Source organism: Dermacentor silvarum, chromosome 4, assembly GCF_013339745.2.
Source record: "Dermacentor silvarum isolate Dsil-2018 chromosome 4, BIME_Dsil_1.4, whole genome shotgun sequence".
NCBI classification, from domain to species: Eukaryota; Metazoa; Arthropoda; class Arachnida; order Ixodida; family Ixodidae; genus Dermacentor; species Dermacentor silvarum.
This window is the reverse complement of record NC_051157.2, coordinates 62,653,978-62,675,901: the sequence shown is the minus strand read 5'-3', so window position 1 is coordinate 62,675,901 and position 21,924 is coordinate 62,653,978. Positions and strand designations below refer to the sequence as shown.

The following is a 21,924-nucleotide window of genomic DNA, read 5'->3' as shown; positions in this document are numbered from 1 at the left end:
GCTTACTCCAGCCTGTTCAGTAAACTGCATCAATAGATATACACATTAACAATAGAAAGAAGTGCACTGGTCAAAACACTGTTCTACGGCCAATAACAGCCGCTTAGGCTGCTATAGTACAAAAAGCGTCCACAATGGGTGAGGAGCAGGCCTCTGTTTTAAAGAGAGCGTTTGAGAAAAATGCGACGTCGCGCTCCACTTGCGAACTACACACGCCGCGCACGACTGCGAAATTAGGCAGATACTATCCGCGGATATTTTTTTCACCAAGCCCAATGGCGGGGGTGTTCAGGGACCCCCTTTAACAAGCGGCATGCAGTTACTCGACCAGGGGGTCAGTATGTGCCCAATCTCGGCCTATCAAGATGTGGCCAGGCGGGGCAACGAGAAAAAAAAGGCGTCGTTGATAGACAAAAGACAGCGACGTCGGAACGATAAGTTTATGCCTTTTAATTTTCGTAAAAGTGGGTTGTCACATGCATGCAAAAAAAAAAAAAAACAAGGCGCCACGTGTTTGGCACAAACTTCGTTCTCATGAACAATGTACCCAAATGGGTGAAGCGTTCTGCATAAAGTAGGCGAAAAGCACAACATAAAAAGCAAAATGGGCTTTCTGGAAAACATGAAGGAGGCTTGAACTCGGAACAGACACACTTGACAAATCAACGTTTTTCACCTACACTTCAGGGGGAATATTGGGGCCCAAATTAGGGGCTTCCTTTGTCTTAAACTTAGTGCGGTGATCTCCGATTCTGCATAGGCTCGCCCTGAACGCCAACACAAGAAATTTCTCAGTAGGGCGCCGCCGCAAAATTTCCACGAACCCTGTGTGCAGCAGGTGCATAAAGAACCCAGGATAAAGCAACAAGTTAACGGGACGCTACTTCCATTTCAATGAAATCTTCGAGAAAACGTGAAATGGCTAAGAAATTACAGCATTCTTCAGTTGAACAAATCGCAGGAACGTCATTTTCATTGTTTTTAAGTGGCGAGACGTATCGCGATATATCGGCGATTCATGTTTTCGAGGAAGATTGCCAAGTGTGTCCGCACCAAAGAATATGAAAGCCTGGTCTTTCGTCCTACAGCAGAACAAGTGCATGAATGTTGACACTTTAAAAGAGTATGGATGCCATTTGCTGCGTCTTCTGAAGGATGAAAAGGAAAACATTGTTTTCGAGGAAGTCGAAGAACGCGGGCAAAGCAGGTCACACTGGCCGGAGAAATAATGACATTACTCAGCGGCGCGTACAAATGAAGAAGAAAATGGGCTTAAAAGGGAGAACCCGTAAAAGCGAGGAGTTAAAGAAAACTACGTATTAGCGACGTACGCAGAATGTCTTCCACTCGTTTCAAGAAAAGTTAAACTGCAAGTACCGCGGCAAAGCTATAAGGTTCGTTCCGCAAAGAAAGGAACCGCAAGCTTACAGTCTCTTGTCATTCCACTTAAGACATGCCCGGACATCGCAGCAGTGCCAACGAACGCTCAATGCATTCCAGTTGGCTGGAGTCCGCTGCTGGGGCTCACGGCTTCTTGTTCTTGGCGTACGCGTTGGCGTAGAAGGAGACGAACCACGCGAAGAACAGCACGGCCTCCGCCATTTCGAGCCAGGTGAAGAGACGCACGTAATTGCCGGTGGCGAGCACGGTGCCGATGGCGTGCGCGAAGAGGAGGACGAACTGCACGATCTGCATGAGGGTCAAGTACCTCTTCCACCACAGAAAGCGACGGAAGGACGGACCGAGCGCGGCCAGGAAGTAGTAGGCGTACATGAAGACGTGCACGAACGAGTTGAGGCAAATGACGAACATGCTGTGGTACTGCGCACCGTACGTCACCGCCAGCCACATGTTCCACGAGACGATCAAGTGGTGAACGACGTGCAGATTGCTGACCTGGTCGTTCTTCTTGCGGAGCACGAAGAACACGGTGTCGGCCAGTTCGCCCAGCTTGAACATGTACAGCCACCAGGAGAGGCTCACGATCTCGAGGTTGGCAGGGGTGACGCCCAGGTCCAGTTCCTGCAGAAAGGTGTAGCCCAGGTCCCAGTACGCGAGCTTGGCAAAGCGCACGACGAAGAAGGCACTGCAGAGCGTGGTCAGAAGGTTGTAGGCGAGGATGCAGTGCTTCAGGTCAAAAGGCTTGCGGTGTGACATCCAGCGTGGGCCCAACACCTTGACGAAGTAGACATAGAAAGCCGTGATGAAGGCTACCGGCAGTGGGCTTCCGGTGAGTGGCCAGCCTTCGGAGCGCACGTCTTGGGGGGGAAGCCAGGACTGAGCAGCGTCGTATGGGAGCGACAGCGTGTGTAGAGCCATGGCCCCAGCGTGAAGGTGAACCGCGCTCGCCAAAGGAAAAACAGACTTAAGGGTAAAACGTTCAGCGCTCACTTATAAACGCATAGCGGACTCGTGGAAGCGCAACTCACGCGCGCCTTTTCTTGCTTCCCATTATCACCACGCTGCGACCGAAGCGACGCCAAGAGATAAAAACGGCGAAATGTCAATGTGCGCAGACTCAGGAAAACCACGGCCACAGCGGCAACCACGAGCAAAAGGAGTGGGTGTGTAGGAGAGCGACGAGAGTGGTTCGCGTGACGTCACCAAGAAGCGTCGTGACACGTGGTCGGACCGTTTTCGCGGCGTATGATTTGTGTCGAGAATTATTATTACATTTTTTTCTTTCTGCTTTATCTCTGATGGGTGCGGGCAAGGCTGTCACGGGCCGTGCTTCCGGACAATCTGCGCGCTGGGCGACTCGACAGAATGCACTGGGCGGAACAGTGGGCACCCGAGACGCGCAAGGAATTACAAGGCAGGTTATTCGGTCCGCTAGTTATAAGGGACCACGACGGAAAGAAGCCATCGAAAAAAAAAAAAAAAACGTGTCCGCGCACAAATGAGAAAATGGCGAGGGGGTGCCCGAGAGCCCGTACCACAAAGACCGATTGATCGTCCTCCTCTTCCTTGTACGACGAGGCTCGCTGCCGGAAAACGTATACGGTTGAGTGAGCCATATTCTTGAAGCCTAAGTGCGGGCGTAGCCTTGAAGGTCTGGAGTTACGTTTGGCTGTAACAAGGGAGCGCACCTCATGTCAGCGTGCAACAACGGCGTTAAGGAGCGCGCTATGCGGGGCCGTTTGCGCAGCCTATTGTTTTCCATCTTGGTTGTTGGAATTCACGCAGCTTATCACGAAATTAGGAATAATAATGTCACTGAAAGATTCGCTGATTGTAGCCATTCTATTATTCGAGATGATTCGTACCGTTCCCATTATCACTACGCTGCGACCGAAGCGACGCCAAGAGATAAAAACGGCGAGTGGAAATGTGGAAAAAGTGGAAATGTTCTCATAAAAAAAAAAAAGAAGGAAATAAGGAAGTTCTCGTTGCTCATCGGGATATTAGAACACGGAGCTAAGTCCGATTAATATCGGCAGCGAAAGTTAGAATTTAAGAAGGTCAAAAAGAAATTTTGAGAGGCCTAATGATTTAGAGCGCGCTTAAAGTGCGACTAAGTACGAAGTGCACAAAGAATAAAAATTGAAGTATGCTTGACAAAGAATGAGTCTGAAAGTTCTCATTGAAAAAAGTAAACTGTGGGGTTTTACGTGCCAAAACCACGATTTGATTATGAGGCACGCCGTTGGGGGGGGCAAAATAATTGGGGACTCCCGATTAATTTTGAGCACCTGTGGAATGCATGCTACATGGGCTTTTTTGCATTTTGCACCCATCGAAATGAGGCCGCCGTAGCCAGAATTTCATCCCGCGACCTCATGCTTAGTAGCGCCAGGCCATGGCCGCTAAGCCACCACGGCGGGTCGTTTTTATTGAATAAGATTGCCAAATAAACATGCAATTCAGCTCAAGATAATTTTGACACCTCGAAGAACGCTAATGTACGTTATTTTTCTGTTTTTTATAATGTATTAGCTAGTTCTCTCTTACAGTTAAAAAAACAGTGGATCTGCCATTAAATATGGCAGACCTGTGCAAGCCTGTTACAGCTTTTGTGTTGTGCGGAATGGCGCTGACCACTTCAGCTCAGCGGCTTCGGTCCGTAGTTTTGTCATTTCTTTGCGTGTTTGTTCAAGACGTGGTGTGCATTTAACCCGAAATTTCGCCTTAGCTAGCACACTGACTTTGTCGGCAAATGAATGTGTGTCTGCAGAAAGTTCGTTATCGTGCATCTGGACACTGGTGCATCCGACGTTCGTCGTCCCGCCAAGAACCCCCTGACTATGAAAGCGGAGCGCAGCATGAAAAGCGGCGCGGCGTTTGTTCACTTTCCATAACCCAAGTTCTGAGTATCTGGGCACACTTCAGCGCAGCAAGACTGGTAGGCTAAAATGATTCCTAAAAAAAAAATGTGGTTGATCCCTCTTATATAGGAATCGGTATAGAACACGAAAGTGAAACGTGTCTTCACAGAAGTAGTGTAATGTTTATTGCACATTGATATATAATGTCTATTGGTGTTTTGTGGCTAAAGCGCCCTTAGGCGTTGATGCACCCACGCTGACGCCTGGTGGCACGTCTCCTCCATCACGACTACCAACGTCGATGACCATGAGCAACCGTCGTGCATATGGAAGCTGCACTACGCTGCACACGCTAGCACAACGCGAAAGACGAAGCACGTAACTGACACACTAATACAACGCGCAAGACAAAGCACGTAACTGAATCGTCACCGAGTCAAATCAGCGCGTACAGCGCGTCGTAATTGCAGCCTCCGCGATCAACTTCAGAAACATTTTCAGAGCTAATTGCGGAGGCCACGCTCCGCTGTGCTGAGTACGGTGAACGCCACCTAGGTGGCGTTGGTAGTGCTTCTTGATGCCAGCGTCCCTTCGAATGCTGGCATCGAGGCGTCGTAGTGCTGAGACCACCGAAGCGTTCACTGTCGGTGCGCGTTAGTGTCATAATGCAGTACTTCTCTTTTCTGCTCGTAGGCGGCGGCACCGCCTCGAGCAAGAGCGCGGGTACACGGAGGAGTGTTAGATATATAAGGCGCGTCTGTGTAGCTCTCTGCAAATGCGTTTGTGGCGCAATGGGTTAAACGCTCGGCGATCTATCGTCGCGGACATAATATGATGCTATGTTATCTTATCTAATAACTGTTGAAATGAGTACATGGTGTCGCACAGAATTGCGAATGCTTCAAGATTGTGTGAGTAGGTCTCGCATAGATTGATGCATTGCGATTGTTTGTTGGCCATACTACTTTTCATTCATTGAAGCTTATATATTTGGTTTGATCATGTATATTGAGTGTATTATTATAGGCGAATAAAAGTGAACCGGCTTTAGAAATATCGCTAGCATTGTCATTCATCCGCATACTATTGTTTCATATTCTTAAGGGACTTGCAGAAGCAGGTTTATGGAAGCGCTCGCGCATAAGCTTCGGCGAGCTGCAAGTCTAAAAAAAAAAAAAAAGAAAACAGTTTGTTTCGCAATTAAGATGCTGGACGTGAAGAAGCTCAAACATTAGCATCAAGGAGCATAAGATCGCCACGTCGTTTCCACTTTTGGGCGTGACGTCATAAACTTTATTTTTTGGTCTACAGAATTTCTCGCATAGATGGCGATGATTGCAACACGGCGTCACCTTCTGGACACTCATTATTATCTGCAAGCTTCGGGTGGGGCTACAAGCTTGCGTAACGCTGACACCACTGCTTTGCAGGCAAGAAGCGTGCCTGGAGACGACAGCCCATGCTCACTATGCGTTTCGACAAAAGGCATCTCGCTGTGCTAAAGCGCGCCGATGTAGCACATGTGCGTGCGTGGAAATTATCGTCTAACAGATGCTTCGTTTTGCTACAGGCCACAAACTCGTCCACGATTAACCTTAGCTAGTTTTTTTTTGCTGTTGTTGAGAAGTGCTGATTGACGGCATATTAAAAATGATGAATATGGATGCAACCCACATCGTGCAGAAAGTCTAGTAAGGCTATGTTATACAAGCTATCTTGACTGCACTTGATGAAGTCTAGCTAGTTCATCACAGCACAAGTGGCACATGCATGATCAAACCATTCTTCATGCTTTGGTAAATAAGACTGTGCGTGAGCCTAGCAGTAGGTGTATGCACCATGAATACCATGTTACTTGTGTGTGCGTGCGTGAGAGAGAGAGGCTCCACTTCTGCTACCCTGCAGGGAGCGCTGCACATATGACTTGTGCCCATCATAAGATCTTTCCACCGGAGGGGAAGATCACCTCCTCTCGGTACAGCTCTTTATGAGTACGAAGGCACACGCTGTACATTCCGCAATGAATTTGAGGAGAGCAATGCGGCACTAATGCGTGTTCACAACAACTGTCTAGAGGGCATTATGGCGATGCCCAGGCAGCTCCGATAGGCGCTCGAATTTCGCACAAACCTAGCATTTTGCAGTTTGTTAAGTTTGATGAAACGTTATCTGCAGCATAATACCAGCATTATCTGACTGGTTCGTTCACAATAAAATTGAAGGGCGCGTCCTCTGCGGCAACGCCACCGCTAAAAAAAAAAAAAAAAGTCAGTTTGCTGTAACGTAACTGTGGTGCCATCTGTCCGCACTGTGGCGATTAAGGTAATTACGCCTTGTTAAAGAGGCACAAAAGGAGAATATTCAGACGAGTGAGGTCGACAGATCAAGCTTCTGCAATCACGAATTCGTCATTCGTAGCCCAAACAGAGCTTTCGTAAGCGAGAAAATGACGGAAATGTAGAATCGGAGTGGCGCCACCTATTATGGACTACCGTACCTCTCATGTAACGTCAGAACTGTATGATTCACAGAGAGCAGCAGAGAGCGAGTTCAAATGGAACATGGAACGCCCGTTTTGGCGAGAGCGAATCAAATATGTATATTGTCACACAAAACGAATGATGGACTTCTAGACGAGTAATCTATCGATTTAGCTCGACTAATTATGTTACTTTAGCGTTTCTTTAAGGATTTTTATCTAAAATCCATATAAAAGATTCCGCGCTTTTTTCTTACTTGCGGTACTAAAGGCTTGTTCAATATTTCTTAAGATATTAAAATGAAAATTCTTCTTAGCTAAGCGCGCGTTCCAAAGTTAAAATGCCGGCGATTACAGCCGTCCCATTGCACTTATACAGAGGGTTGTCAGGTGGAAATCTTTTTATAGGCGAGCCGCTCCTCTCCTTGCGTTCAGCGAGGCTAGACCGAACGGCGTAAGCTCTCACTCTTCACGCAATGCAATCAGGTGAACGCGGCGATCACCGAACGCTGCTTCGGTTGAAGCCGCGAAAGGGGGATTAAGTACACTAAAAGAGGCAAGACCGTTGCGCATGCGCGTGTCACGCCATTTTATGTCTCACGCTTCCTTCCGCCCTGCAGGTGGGAGGCGATAAATATAAGCGAGCTGTTTCTGCGATCACCTGGCGTCATTTTAGAAAGGCGAAGAGGAAGTTTCCTGGTTCGACGTGGGAGCGGCACCAGCATTCGGTGGCGTGGTCAGAGTCTAAACAACACGTGCGGCCGTTACGCAGGCCCATTGATGCTATATACGCAAGCCACAGGCAGTGTCCTTTCCATTCCAGCAATAGATTAAGTGCCTCTTGTAAGCACAGTGTAAGCCTTTCTGACGTAATAGGGCGTAGGCAAGAATAACGAGTGTGGTTTAAAGCGAGCTCTGTTCACGTGTTTGCGCTTGTCCATTCGTACCAATGTCGCGGAACCGCAGCAACAATTATGAAGAGGTATATTTTTTTCTTACTCCAAGGATTTCCTGGAATGGACAACCTATGAGTATGTACAGCCGCTCATAAAAGTTTGCCGGACAAGGATTTCACGTCAAATGTGAACTTATGCTCTTTTAAGGCATGGCGCTTCTAAATTTACGGATCACTATGTATGTCGCAACGAACTGCTGCTGACTTACCCATCAATTCGATGATATGGGCCCACGCTTCGCGGAAATTAAGCTTCTTCGCTGATCCCTGTCCCTTTCACTTTTGTGGCCGATTTAACAGATCAGTTTTACCGACCCTTCGCCAGAGCCAACAGCCACGCCATGAGGAGGTGAGATTTTCTCCTGATTTTTTGCTTTTTTGTTCCGCGTTCACGCGCTTTTCGTTTCACCTATTTACCGCTTGGCGCGTAAATGAAGTAGAGGGCATGGAGCCACACAAATTAACTTATGGCTTGTGTTGGGTTCTTGTGATATTTCTTTCGTTTCTGTTGACGTTTCTTTGGTTTCGTAGTGAGCTTCTTCTGGATTCGCAACAACTTTTGGTGAATTGTGGAATCCCCGTCAGAAGCTGTAATGAAATGCGCCAGAATGTCGATCACGTTTTACAATAACGTAACGTAAATGTTACTGGGAATGCGCTTAAAATAAGAGAAAGAAAAACGTCTTGGACGGCGGTACATAACTGCGGCTGAATAATAATAAAAAATTGGGGTTCCATATAATCGCCTAAAAGCAACTATAATATGCAGTCATACAACTACAAAACACGTAAGACATTGTTTCGACAAGAAAACCTGTCTTCGCCAGGCCGATAGAAGAACTATACAACTATGAAGACTGTGAAACTACACACGAAGCCTGGGAGACACATTTGTCAGAAGGAATTTGAAACGGAGATTGACGCAGAATTTAGAAAAGAGATGGCACTTTCTAACCGCGAACGAGTTGTGCTCGCTCAGTAGTGGACGACATTTCTGAATATTAACTGTAATCTATATTTGATATGCTGAGGCATCCGCATTCGAGCCATAGCGTGTTCAGTACCCAAAAAATAGTTGCGATGCGCGAATTCCTTCGCTATCAAATAACTGATATGAAAGGCGCCACATTTGAAGCTTTCATTAAGCCTTACGCATTCTTTAGGGACAGAATGGTCTCGAATTCGGAGCCCCACGTTCATAAAAAACAAAGGCAGCGACTAGTATACCTGTTCAATCATTCTTCCCACTTTCCCATTGCCTTTGCCCTCTTCAACCCTGAAGCGTTCCGAGTGTATCTCTTTAGTCCGAACCTGCGTCAGGCTTCCGGCGTTCCGTCGGGTACGTATGTACCAGTGAGGCAGTGCGGGGTCATTAAAAACGAATCCATCTCGTCGGAGAGCGCGATAGAAAACTCATGAGGAGACCCCCCTCCCCTTCCGCCCACCCTTTCTCGTCAGCCCGAAATACTATCTGTCCTCTCGGTTCCCTGTTGCTCTCGGCACCTCTTCCCTACTTGCCCTTCGTGCGTTTCTCTCTCCCGCCTGGCATGGCTGCCTATGCTTCCCTCCGAACGAGGCGCTAGAGCAGAAACCGATGGAGATACGTAGCCAACTGTGCCCGAGCCACTGCGCTCCTTTGAAACGAAAGATGGTGAGTCGGTGGAGCCCATTTCTCGTTATTTGTGAGTCGGCAGCCTTCCCTTTGCTCTGCCATAAATATCCTAGCCGCCGTGGAGAGAACGCTGTCGCACCACCGACTTTGATGTTTCGTGGGGTCTTATGGCTTCTGTTTCAACCTTGCTTTTCCTGAATCGAGCTTGCGTTTCGTTTTCAGTTTTTGTCTTTCGCTGTAAGACACTTTACTGTGTAGTCGAAAGCCGTCCTGTGCTCCACGTGCCGGATATGTCGCGTTTGATTGCCGAAGAGAGGTTGTTGCACTGTCAGGGAAAGTGGCTTTAGGCGTGTGGGTAAAAAAAAACCGCGTGTACGAATAAGGCATTCTGGCTTTGAATGATTGATAGCTTTATTACGAGAATATTGTAGCGGACGCTTTCGGGGCAATCAGCGCGAGAATGGAGAAAAAATAATTATTTGCGGTAGGTTAGTTTGTTAGCATCTTTTGTAAAAACAAAGAGAATAAATTTTCGAATGTCTTGGAGGGTACAGGCCTGTTTTGTCTGCAAGTGCAATCCTCTTAAAAGCCTGAGTCGTAACGGGGGTGCATACTAGCAGAGACTGGCCGTGGATGAGTTGAATAGCGAGTGCCACGTGTTCTTGATAGAGGACATACAAATCTTTAAATACAAGCTTTCTTAAGGCTCATTCACACTAGGCCGACCCGACACCGATTTTGGTCTGCGGACTGTTCGTGACAGCGTTTTCCTTCCTTTCAACCGTTGGCCACAGCGTTTTCCGTCCTGTAAACTGCTGTCGCCAACGCCAGTGTGAATGAGCCTTTAGCGTGTCTGTATAGGAAATAGCGCCTCTTCCTTTTCACAACCACAATCTCTCTCTCCCTCTCTCTTCTCTTCTTTCGTCGTAATGGGGAGGCCGCGTTTACGGGGATATGAGCCATTGCTTAAAGGGATATGAGCCATTCATTGCCTTACCGTAACGGACAGATTTAATTTTGACGCAATTTAATTTCGATGATCGCAAGCGGCAATGGCGGGCGAATGCTGCTAACCACGCCGCCGAGCAAACTAGAGACAACGCGGGACTGCGGGCATACCGTCAGTGACGTCGTTCTCTCCGCCGCAGCCGAACGTGCGTGTTAACCTCATAATTGAGAACTACTTTAATGAACCCTCGGGATTAACCCAGTGACAAACACCGGGGCCTGCACGTTTCAAGCTTCGCTGGCTAAACACCTTCACGAAGTGGAAAGGGCCGACGAACTTTTTTTCTTTGCTAGTTAATACATGATTGCTGTAGCGTATACTGCCTGCGATTACGGACATGACTGAAAGAAGGCGATACCAGCTGTGTGTCGTCGTGCCTCCTTTCTGTTCCTTTTGTAACGCGTAGGCTGTACGCTACGGCAAGCACCCTTTAGAATGACATTCGTCTTTCCTTCTTCCTTTTCGAGATACGACTTCCTCTAACAAGTACAGCAGCATGCTTCACACTCTTGTATCTTTTTGTTTTTCTTTCTGTGTATTAAAAAGGTCTTCCCCAACAGTGGACGTAACGTCGAGGTAAAACCCTTCAACAGAAAACTCTAGGGAAGAAAAACAGCTTAGCGAAAGTACGGGAGAGTAAGATGCTTGGGACGAAAACTTTCGCAGACAACCTTCTAAGCTACCGAAAGTGGGTGAGAAATTTGGATCTGCCTTACACGACGGACGCAAGCGTCGTCTGCGAAATTCAGTTCTGCACAACGAGAAGAATGCTGGCGGGCTCGCTATACCGTTGCTCGTCATTTTTTCAGCGAGATATGCCGTGTCTGGAGTATACAGGGGCCACGAGGCGCCTCCGCACAAGGTACAGCGCGTAACAAACAGGAATGGCTTTTCTCATTCGCCGGGTGCAGCGCCGCATACGTTTTTTAGCTTGCAGCTTCTCAAAAAACGCAAGAAGAAAGGAAGTCGCAGCTCTGGCGCACTCGCCCTCTTCTATCTGTTTCCGACTTCCTTTCCACGGCCGCGAAATAGATTTGTACGCCGCTTGAAAGTTCTTTTTGAAGAGGCGGGCGCTTTGCAAAATAGATAGATAGATGGATGGCGTGAGGGACTGCCGTCGCTGGCGGTTGCCCCCTCGAGACCCGAGTCACGTTCGCGAAGGGGCGCGCACGATGCGGCTATGAATGGACGCAGCTGGCTAGAGTCGTGGGCCGAGCACACCACTGTCGTCCGAGGACGAATGCACCCCACCGTGTTCTTCCCTCGCCTTGCGTCCCGAATAGCGTCTCTCGCCTTCTCTCTCCAAGGCTCGGTTGCTTCGTTTTGTCTCTCGTCCGTCCTTGCCCTCTGTCTCGCGGATTCCGGAAAGACGAGATTGCCCTGGTCGATATGTGGAAGTCGCTGTGCCCGCAGTTCGCTGTGGCAGCGCCTCCTTTCAGCCATTTCAACTCTCCCTATCACCGCTTCTTTGGCTCGCCTTATGTTTCTTACGTATGACTATAATCGCACGGAGTTGGAACTTCCTGCCGTTGAAAGTAATGCTTCCTGCGAGTAATGGCGAGCACATCCCTTAAGATGGCGGCTCAGAGGGGAATGGGGGCGTGCTTCGGTACAAACCCCAAGCTCTGCGGAGTGCCGAAGCAACGGGTGGAAGATTGGCCGAAAGTAAAAGTCAACACCGGGACTATACAAGTGCGGCGACACCGACGCGAACACAAGGATTGTTGGCGTGGGCCAAGAAGAGTAACATTTAGAACCTCGGATCAAAATGAAGGAAGCGCGAGTATAGGCTTAACTACAGGTATATAATGGCATATCAGCAGCGAATTAGCCGTGAACACACGAATTCTGTCGTCATACCAGACAGCCCTGGCACACTGTGCCTTCGGAATCGCAGAAAGAATGCTCTGTGCAGTTCGATTATAACGCGTACTGGTGTGGCCCCTACGTCTTGTTGTATAGGAATTTTTGTAGATGGACCATAGATGACAACTTCTTCAAGCACGTGCAATGGGGACTCCAGGAGAGATGGCGATTTACGATAACGCCTATAGCAAGCGTTAACTCTTTTCATATAGATGACATAGAAACATGCAGGCCTTGTGCACGGCGTGTTTCCAATCCTCATGCTCTTGAGAGTATACAGGACTAAGCCCACAGCAGGTGTTTAGGTCTCCCTCGCTGAGCGACAACGGCTGCAACAATTTTCATTGCCATGGCCCATCCGATCATGACGTATATCACCACCTACTCTCAGAGAGTACACACTCGCCTATTTTGTCATTTGGCTTCCTTTCCAGTGCAGAGACACTAGCCATAATTTATCGCCTAGTTGTATATCATCACGACACTCTTCCGAAGAACTGTTCTCCCGCGGCAAGACCAATGTCTTCTTTGTTGTGTCTCGCATGGCTTGTCGTAAATCTCATCATTCTAGGCATCACAAAAAGGGACCGTGATGTCCGCCTTCGCTTTGAAGCAAATGTGCTTATCATTGCTGCAGGAGGAGCGTGGTGACTGCTTACACTGACAGCTCCATTTAATCTGCGAGCTGCTCGGATGCAGTTGATAAATCGGTAATGATAAAGTTCATAGTGTCCCACACGACGACATCAATGGCGGCTGAGCTTACCGCGATTAATTATGTCATTTAAACACCACTAATAAAATGGTTATATTTTGTGACTCCAAGTCCTTCAGAGCCTGCTGTCAAGCCTACGTCAGAATCTACGGGCAGTTACTGTTCGGGATCCGGGAGTCTCAACATCTTGTTTTTGAAAAGGGCCACGACATCGTTTTCAAGGATCATTGCGACATCGTTGGCAATGACCTCGCTTACGGTGACGCGCGGTCCGCCAACCTGCACGGCACAGAGAGTTTCGGACACATTTGTCTAGAAGAGACGCTGCAAGAAAACTTGGATCGCTTGCTCGTAATGCCACTCTAGCTGACTCGAACTCCGCCCTTCTTTGAAATGGTCGCGTACGAATTCACGACCCTTCCATGAAGCTCCATCTACGGCAAGGCCTCTTCCACTGCAATGCAAGATTACTGTGTCGCTTGTGGCCAGGGCTTAAAGTCTCCCTTTATGAGGAGTATGAGGAGGGGCCCTCATAGGGCGGCGACCAGTATAGCGCGCGCACACACACGCGCACGCACGCACGCACGCACGCACGCACGCACGCACGCACGCGCACGCACGCACGCACGCACGCACGCACGCACGCACGCACGCACGCACACACACACACACACACACACACACACACACACACACACACACACACACACACACACACACACACACACACACACACACACACACACACACACACACACACACACACACACACACACACACACACACACACACACTGACCATTTCCCTAATGGTCTTATTTCATTTAATATTATACCTAGAAGAGTTACAAGGTAGGCTAGAAAGTTGGAATGATAGCTGATCCTATTTAGGGTTGGCTATGTCAAAATTCCAAGTATACTGCTCGACAAGGAAAAAGAAAAAGGAAACAAGCACAAAATGTCAACACGCATTGGACGCACGAAAGTCACAAGCACTCAAATAGCGATGCAATGCGGACACAAGCCCCGAAAGCAAGATCAAGTACTGAATTTTCTCCGTCACCAACCTGCCCCATGCATGCTTATATAAAGAGCCTCTCTCTCTTTCTCTGTCTATCTATAAACAACGACAACAACGACGACGACGATGACGACGACGATGATGATGATGATGATAATAATAATAATAATAATAATAATAATAATAATAATAATAATAATAATAATAATAATAATAATAATAATGACTGTCAAGTAAATTTTAGTGTGTAGACATTCCTTTGTTCGAAATAAGCCTTAGTATAATGCTGTGACGCCTATTGATGCACCCAAAAGCACTTGTGTCTTGCAGAAGTCGCTTTTCTTGCCCTTCTTGCATAAAAGCTGTTCCTTAATAGTGCTAATTTAGCGCTGCTAAGCACGAGGTCGTGGGCTGAAATCCCGGCCGCGGTGGCCGCTTTTCGATGCGGGTGAAATGCAGAAATGTGCGTGTACCGTGTAATGAGTGCACGTTAACCAACCCCAGGTGGCAAAAAAATTATTCAGGAGCCCCCCCTCTACGGCGTGACTCATAATCAGATCTCGGGTTTGGCACATAAAATCCCAAAATTTAACTTTTAATAACAACACAAGTTTGTTTCGGATAAAACTGCTTTCGAACGACTTAGAGCGCTGTATGTCTACGTACTGTGGGCTTATTGCCGTCGCCAGAGCTGTTTTCGGGGAAGTGGCGAATAGAAAGAAACAAACTGATTCATTTGCGCACGAAGGTTATCTTCCTCGCTGTTGTTGCTCTCAAGCTCGCGGCCGCTGCGCTAGGAGCCAGCACGCTGGAGAGGTGCGCGCGGCCCGATTAATCTTGTTCCGGCTGCTGTGGACGTGATACTGCAGTGCGCGTGTGAGCTTGAACGCTATCTTTCCGGCTCGCCGGGCAGCAGCGGCGGTATATAGTGCGCGGAACCGAGGCCGGGAGCAAATGGCGCCGCGTGCGCAGGTTTTCCCCACTACCCAGACACGCCTTCCCATCGCTTTCTGCCCTCGGCTTCCTCGTATAAGCTGCGCCGACCCTCACAAACATCACTAGCAGGCCATGTATACGATCCGACGGATCGTATATAGGAGAGAAAATGGTTACCTTCATGTGCAGTGGCGGGGCTGACGATATGCATGCATCCGCTTAAATTCGGTGAGCGGTGAGGGGCGACATCAGTTGTAGTTGAGCTCATTAGCGAAAACAAAAAGGAGACAAAGATCCATTTGGGGACTTGCTCAAGGAGCGTGGATTGCTGTGTGATCATCTAAGGCTGGCTCAAATGCGGTAGCGTTCAGGGACACCGGTTACGTCGGACCCATTCGAAACCTCTGCTGCACGCGTGGTGTGATATGACGCCGCGCACTGCTCATTACGTTTCATAGAATTTCTTCCGGGACAGCGCTACAGACGGAAAACCAAATGTTATCAGCTGGCTCCAGTCTTTTCGTATACTGTGCATATGGGGCGCTCTACTAGCTAGGGGGCACTATGTTTACACTAAAATAGTTAGTGATGTAACTCTGCATCGTCGCAGCCTTGGCTTTCGTTATGTAATTTAAGATAGTTTGCTGAAGAACGAAAGGAATTGGAGTAGCCTAAATATTTTCAACCTAAATCTCTCTAAAGCGGTCAACTTAAACAGAACACAACAGATATAGGAGTACTCAGTGCAATGAAGAGGGCGCACGCACACGCGCACGCACGCACGCACGCACACTCCTACACACACACACTCTCTCTATAGTGACACTAATGAGTAGATTTCTGATTTAGGTAGTTATTGTCTTTCAAATAGTTGAAAATTGCAAAATAAAAAAATACTAAGTACCAAGTTCCACGCCCATGCTTGCATCTGCATTGTGATCAAGGAACACGTACGGGGCTCGAAACGTCATGTTATTATTTGTCTTTGATCGTTGGCGAATGTATGTTTCAAGCAAGCTTGAAGCTCTGTGACTCAGTAACAAATAACTACATTACAATAGTACCAACTGCATCTGTTAAGAAATCTAAAGCGGACAAAATTAATGCATTTTACACCGCTCTCAAGTATACTACTAATTCGTGATTTGTACCAATTTTGAATGAAAAATAACTTGCCCCAGGTCTGTCACTTCGTACGATCGTGATAGATGAAAATCGAGCCCTTAGGTTCCCTCTGTTCTTACTAATTTGTGATTAGGGCTTTTGCAAAACCCTCATAATTATCATAACAATTTTATGTAAGCTGTAACCTTATATATAGAATTTCACTCCCCTACCCCCCTGCCCACGTGTAGGGTAGCAAACCTGACAAAGTCTGGTTAGCCTCTATGCATTTCCTTCCTCCCTTCTCTCTTCTCCGTCTTGTCCAGTTTAAATATTCTAACAAGGGCAGTTTAGAGAACTGGAAGTTTCGGTGTTACGTATTTGTATTACGTATTTGTAAACTTCGTGATTCTATATTTTCGGCAACTTTTGTAAAGAAGCATGCGACGCCCTCAATCATCATTCTGCTTTCTGTAGTGAGTAGAATTTAACATTGAAATGCAACGAATTTATTTTCAAGTCGGTCAGTGGTTGTTTGCAGTGGATGTGTTAGATTGTAGAAATCGGAGTTGGCACCCGAGTTAAAGCTTCCTCTTTAAGTGTCATGAGCTGTAGGCTCCGATTTGTCCTAAGAAGGGGACAGTCATTAAGGCGTATAGGAAGAAGCTAAGATATAGCTATCGTGCCTGAGGGCGAAATGGTACGGAGCAGTATTAGCTGCAACCATGAAGGAGACGGGCCAGTGGTATAGTGTCTGAAGTTAACGCAGGAATCACGCAATGATGCAGTTAACGATCAAGTCAACGATCAACGTGCAATGGTCAACGATCAAGCCATATTATCTTACCATAAATTCTCAAACTACGGCCAGTTTCTTAATACCCGTCTACGAAATCTGCAAAAAATGCAGTGGCGACCTAAACACGCACGATTTCATTGATCTTCCAGCCGGTGGCTATCACACGCAGCGGGGTTCGACCGTGCCGACGCTGCCATTTTCAATTTTCAACGACCATTGAGACATAGAGAAATCTATACTCAATATGTATATTTCCCTTTAACAGTAGTCGGACACTTAATAAGCAGTACAAAATTATAGAAGTACCAATGAGTCGATAGTCTGCTCATTCCTGATGTGTCCTCGCGCGTGTAAGTGCCGGGCAAAAAAAAAAAAAAAAAAAAACTTTTTCTTTGAAACCTTGAGTTCTCCGTAACTAGTCTACGCGCGACATTTTGAGACGAGTATCGGATTGAAGGCACCAAGAAGGGGTCGGGTCGGTCGGCTTGGTCAAGGAGGCCCACAAGTCAGTTTCTCCTCGAGTTTGTATTTTGAATAGAAAAACGCTCGTGAAACGTCTGGTAGAGCATAGTGTCAGAGCGAAGAAAAAAGAATTTGTTTTTTTAAACGAGCTCTGCCACCTGGGACAAAAGGGAAGCGCAGAATCAATATTTGCATCACAAGACAAAATTGAGGTAGTTATCAGGGCTGGCGCAGCGACAACCAAGAAGCAATGAGAGTCCTTCTTGGGCGTCGTGAACGAAAGTTTGTGCATCATTTAGCAACCATTGCTCAGCATTTTTACAGGCTTCTGCGGAAGGACGCTCCTTGGTCCTGGGACGACCACTACAGCACAGTGTTTGGGCAAGTGCAAAAATGTCTCGTCACCACCACTCGTGGCCCACTATGACCCGGATGGACCACTACAGCTGTTCATGCGATGCATCGCAGTACGGAGTAGGTGCGGCCCTTTTTCACGTTTTCGAGGACGGCAGGTCTATAGTCCAGTTGCTTGTGTTTGCGCATGCCATCACAAGCTGAGAACAAATACAACCACCTGGAAAAAGAATCATTGCCTACAGTTTTCCGCATAAGGAAATTTCCCTTCTACATTTACGGCGAAACATTCACGCTTGTCACAGATCGTAAACATTTACAACACATTTCGGGACCTACCAAGGAGATTTTTCCTATTGCAACTGCGCGATTAAAGCATTGGACAGTGATATTGACCACGTACAGTCTTTAAGAAATCTATCGATAATATCGAAGCACATGTTTGCTCCCGACTGCCGCTGCTATGTGTCAACCACGAAACGTAAGAAAGTGAAAAGACTGAATTCTTTGCGACTGGCCTCCCTGTCAGTATCGAGTAGAGCGATAGCGCTCGCCACGAAACATGACAAGGTTCTCGTGCAAGGAGTTCATAAGCATCGTTTGACCAACACCTATTGGTGATGACAAGCTCAAACTTTATTTCACCAGACGCAGTGAACTGACGGTGTACATCAGAGGTGAATCTTACTATATAAGAACACGAGTGGTCAACCTGGCTAACCTTGCAGCTTGCAGTTCTGGACGAGTTACACGAGGGTCACCCGGCCATAGTGCACATCAAGGCTTTGGCACGTATTTACGTCTGGTGGCCAGCCATTGACGCCAAGCTTGAATGTATGATTCAATCATTTGTACGTTGTCGAGAATAACGTAGCGTCTCTTGCAACACACTATTGTACCAGTGGTCGTGGCTCTCAGCACCGTGGCAGCGTGTACACATAATTTTGCTGGACCATTTCCACACACAACGTTTCTTATAGTGGTTGATGCCCACTTCAAGCTGCCTTAAGTGTTTGCGATGCGCAGGACTACTACGGAGACCATGATGAAATGCTTGCGAGATGGTTTAGTGAGCTTTAGCTTCCCAAAAACAGCAGGAGCTTGATGTGGGCGAGTTGGTGTAACATACTTGAAGAAAAAACAACGCAAAAGAGACGAGGACGAAAAGTATACAGGTACAACAGACAGGCGCTAACTTCCAACTAAAATTTTATTTGAAGGAACAAGGTGAAAGGTATTTGAAGGTATTTGAACAAGGTATTTGAAGGAACAATACATGAAAAGCCGGTTTCCCGTCTTATTTGGTTACTAGCGTCTGCGATAAGCTTCCTAAAAAGATTAAACATGTAAGAGAGAGATTTAACAAAGAAAACCAGTTGACAGGAGGAGCGTACACGTAATCCCATACTGGCACAGGGTCTCCCACAACCTCAAGAAGGTTGCGCAGAGGCACAATGTTAATCTTGTCTTTATTGCGCCATGTATATTGGCCAAAATATGCCCGATGGTGACCAAAGCAAAATCTGACTCATGCTCTAGTGCAACGCACAATACACGCGTTGCACTAGAAATGTTGTCTATGAAATCCCCCTAAGCTGCAAGCAGGTATATATTGGGCAAACGGGGCGATGTTACAATTAAAGGGCGCGAGCGCACAACTGGGTCGGTAATAACAATGCGGAAGGTCATCTGGCTGAACATTGTAAACGTCACAAATGCCGTCTGAATCTTTATGACACCAAGTTTCTGGCACGTTCCGGAGATAGACTCGAAAGGGAGAATTTAGAAGTTTTTTACGTTGCGAGGGCCGAGGGCACGTGCATCAGCTGCCCGTCAGTGGCACCTTCCGACAAAGAGATTGCTTTTTTGATGCGATAGGGAGTTCATGACGTCACCTTGGTGCAATTCATTTTCATGTATATAAACCTTGTTTCTTCAAACAAAACTTTAGTTGGAAGTTAGCGCCTGCCTTTCGTACGTGTCTTCTTTTCGTCCTCGTCTCTATTGCGCTGTTTTTTTCTTCCCAGAGACAATTGTGTCGGATAACGGTCCACAAATTCACGTCGCAGGACTTTAAGCAGTTCGTCCGGGATAAGGGCGTCCTACACGTGCAGACAGTGCCCTACAACACAAGAGCCAAAGAGACTCGCGGAACATTTCATGCAGACCTTGTTAGAATGCCCTGTATAAGAACGGCACGAGGTAACCACTGTACGTAATGTTTCGGAAAGTGCTGATCGCCTATAGGAACACTCCCCACGCAATCATGCACGAAACACAGGCCGACATGTTGTTTGTTTCACGCTTGCGTATCCGTCTAGATGTACTATAACCTGTGGTAGGTAAGAGGGTGGCTTGCAAGTAGCTTAGACAGACAGTGAGTCGACAGTGTTGTTCCCGCGAAGTTAGTGTTGGTTGTCACGAGCTTGCACGAAATAACACAGCACAGCCCAAACTGGTGCCAGCAGTTGTGTTTACTCAGACCACACCAGTGCCTTTAAGGGTCGATGTTTCGACCCCTTCAGGATGCTTCGATGGCCGCGCCACAAGAATCATCTGCTCGAAAGTGCGACTGTTCCTGCTGGAAACGGTGCTGTAGCCGATGGCGTTTTTTTTGGTGTTACCCCAAAGCGACACCGGGTCGGGGCCTGCGCCTTCATCATCACCAGCTAATGTTCTCCTTTTACCATAGACGCCGCAGATTGACACGGCACGGCGCTACCGGCTTCGTCATCGTCGACCACCTGATAGATTACAAGTAGGGACGTCGACTATGACTGTCGCGTAATAAAGGCGGAAGAAGTGCTGGGCTCGCGATAGCGTGTCTGATAACCAGACCACATGTAATGCGCATGCGTGACCAAGTGCATAAACTAGCGTGCTCAGCGCGACATCGTGCTCTTTCCTGGTGCGACCTTGCGGCCGTAAGTGCGCAAGGTCGTAAGTGCGCCCGTGGGCGATACACGCTGTTTTTCGTTGAAGCTTTGCCTGCTGCGTTCCTGGCTGACACGCAACGAAATATTTCGAGGAAGAAACATCTGCGGCCGTAAGTGCTGTGCAAAAAATGCTGTTGTTAATTGAAACTTTGCCTGCTCCATTCCTGGCTGACACGCAACAAGATGTTTCGAGGAAAAACGCTTTAGAATAACTTCCTGCTTTTTCTCAGGAACACCAGCCCTGCACTTCCACGCAGGGTCCCAGATGTACGCGCTCGTCGGCGTATACGATTCCTCTCTACGAGATGATAGAGCGCGACTGAAATAAGAACACAAAGAAAAACACGCACCACACAACAAGAGCTGTGGAAAAGCGCTCTTGATGTTCTTTGTGTCGTAATTGCCGTGCCGTCCTATCAGTTTATATTGAAATGAACCAATTATCCTTCACCAAGATTTCCTCACGTTTCGCCACCGGCGTGCATATGTTTGACGCGTTTTGATCACCTAAGGGGCGCGGTGTTTACGTTGATCACTGGTCTGTCTCGTGGGCTGCAGCACGAAAACTAAAATAAACAAATAAAATTTAAACAGTAAGAAATAATAATATACAGCTTGTCAACTTAATGACAGTCCAATTAATATGACTGTAAGTACAACTTCACAATAAAATACCTTCTTTAGTGCATATAATGACTGCAATTTTTAGCATGCAAAGTTTCTCAATGATTATTCCAATATACAGTGTGGCAGCGTATCGCGTCGATGGCCCTTGAACGATAAATAGCTGCTAATTTCAACAGTAATTGAAAGCGTTCGTGTAACATGGGGACAATTTCGCCTGAAAACAGTATTTTATCATTAGTAAAAAACTACGTCACACGCAAATCTAATTCGCGGCACAAATCTTATTTATGCACATATCTGTCGACACCTTTGCTAATTTAATGAATTGCTTCTATGAATTATTCGGTTAAATTGCCCAATGCACTATATAGCAGTTAAAATAGAAAAAAAATGAAGTTAGGAGGTGATTAGTTAGATTTCTAACTACGGATAACACTCCCTTCCCGACGTAGCTGTCACTGCTAGGATGTTCTGTCGAGGAAAAAGATGCTTTGTTTCGTCTATGGGGTAGCATTCTGATCTTTCAGTTCATTCAAAACAGGCTGGTGGAGAAGCTGCTCTGCAATCCACGTGTTGAAGACTATTGGGTCAGTAATAAATGAAGGTTCAAGTACGAATGTCCATCACGTCCAAAGTCATATTTTGGCCAGAAGTGCTAGAGTAATAATTACGGAAACTGCTGCTGTGAAGTGGCTATAGTGCGTTTCATGCCAACGCAAGCTGTTATTAATCCCGCACTGTCATATAGTATAGTATTATTAAACTAGGACAATTTTCATGAATGT

General features: G+C 47.1%; 1 protein-coding gene across 1 annotated transcript; it reads right to left on the bottom strand.

Moving 5' to 3' along the window:
- Positions 1-426: 426 nt before the first annotated feature.
- On the bottom strand, positions 427-2,535 carry LOC119450129 (elongation of very long chain fatty acids protein AAEL008004). Its single transcript, XM_037713496.2, has one exon. The coding sequence runs from the start codon at positions 2,317-2,319 to the stop codon at positions 1,525-1,527; it is 795 nt and encodes a 264-aa protein (XP_037569424.1). The 5' UTR covers positions 2,320-2,535; the 3' UTR covers positions 427-1,524.
- Between the last annotated feature and the right edge of the window lie 19,389 nt (positions 2,536-21,924).

Bases quoted from the DNA above. Each gene is read 5' to 3' on its own strand.
- LOC119450129 (XM_037713496.2), bottom strand. From the start codon at position 2,319: ATGGCTCTACACACGCTGTCGCTCCCATACGACGCTGCTCAGTCCTGG.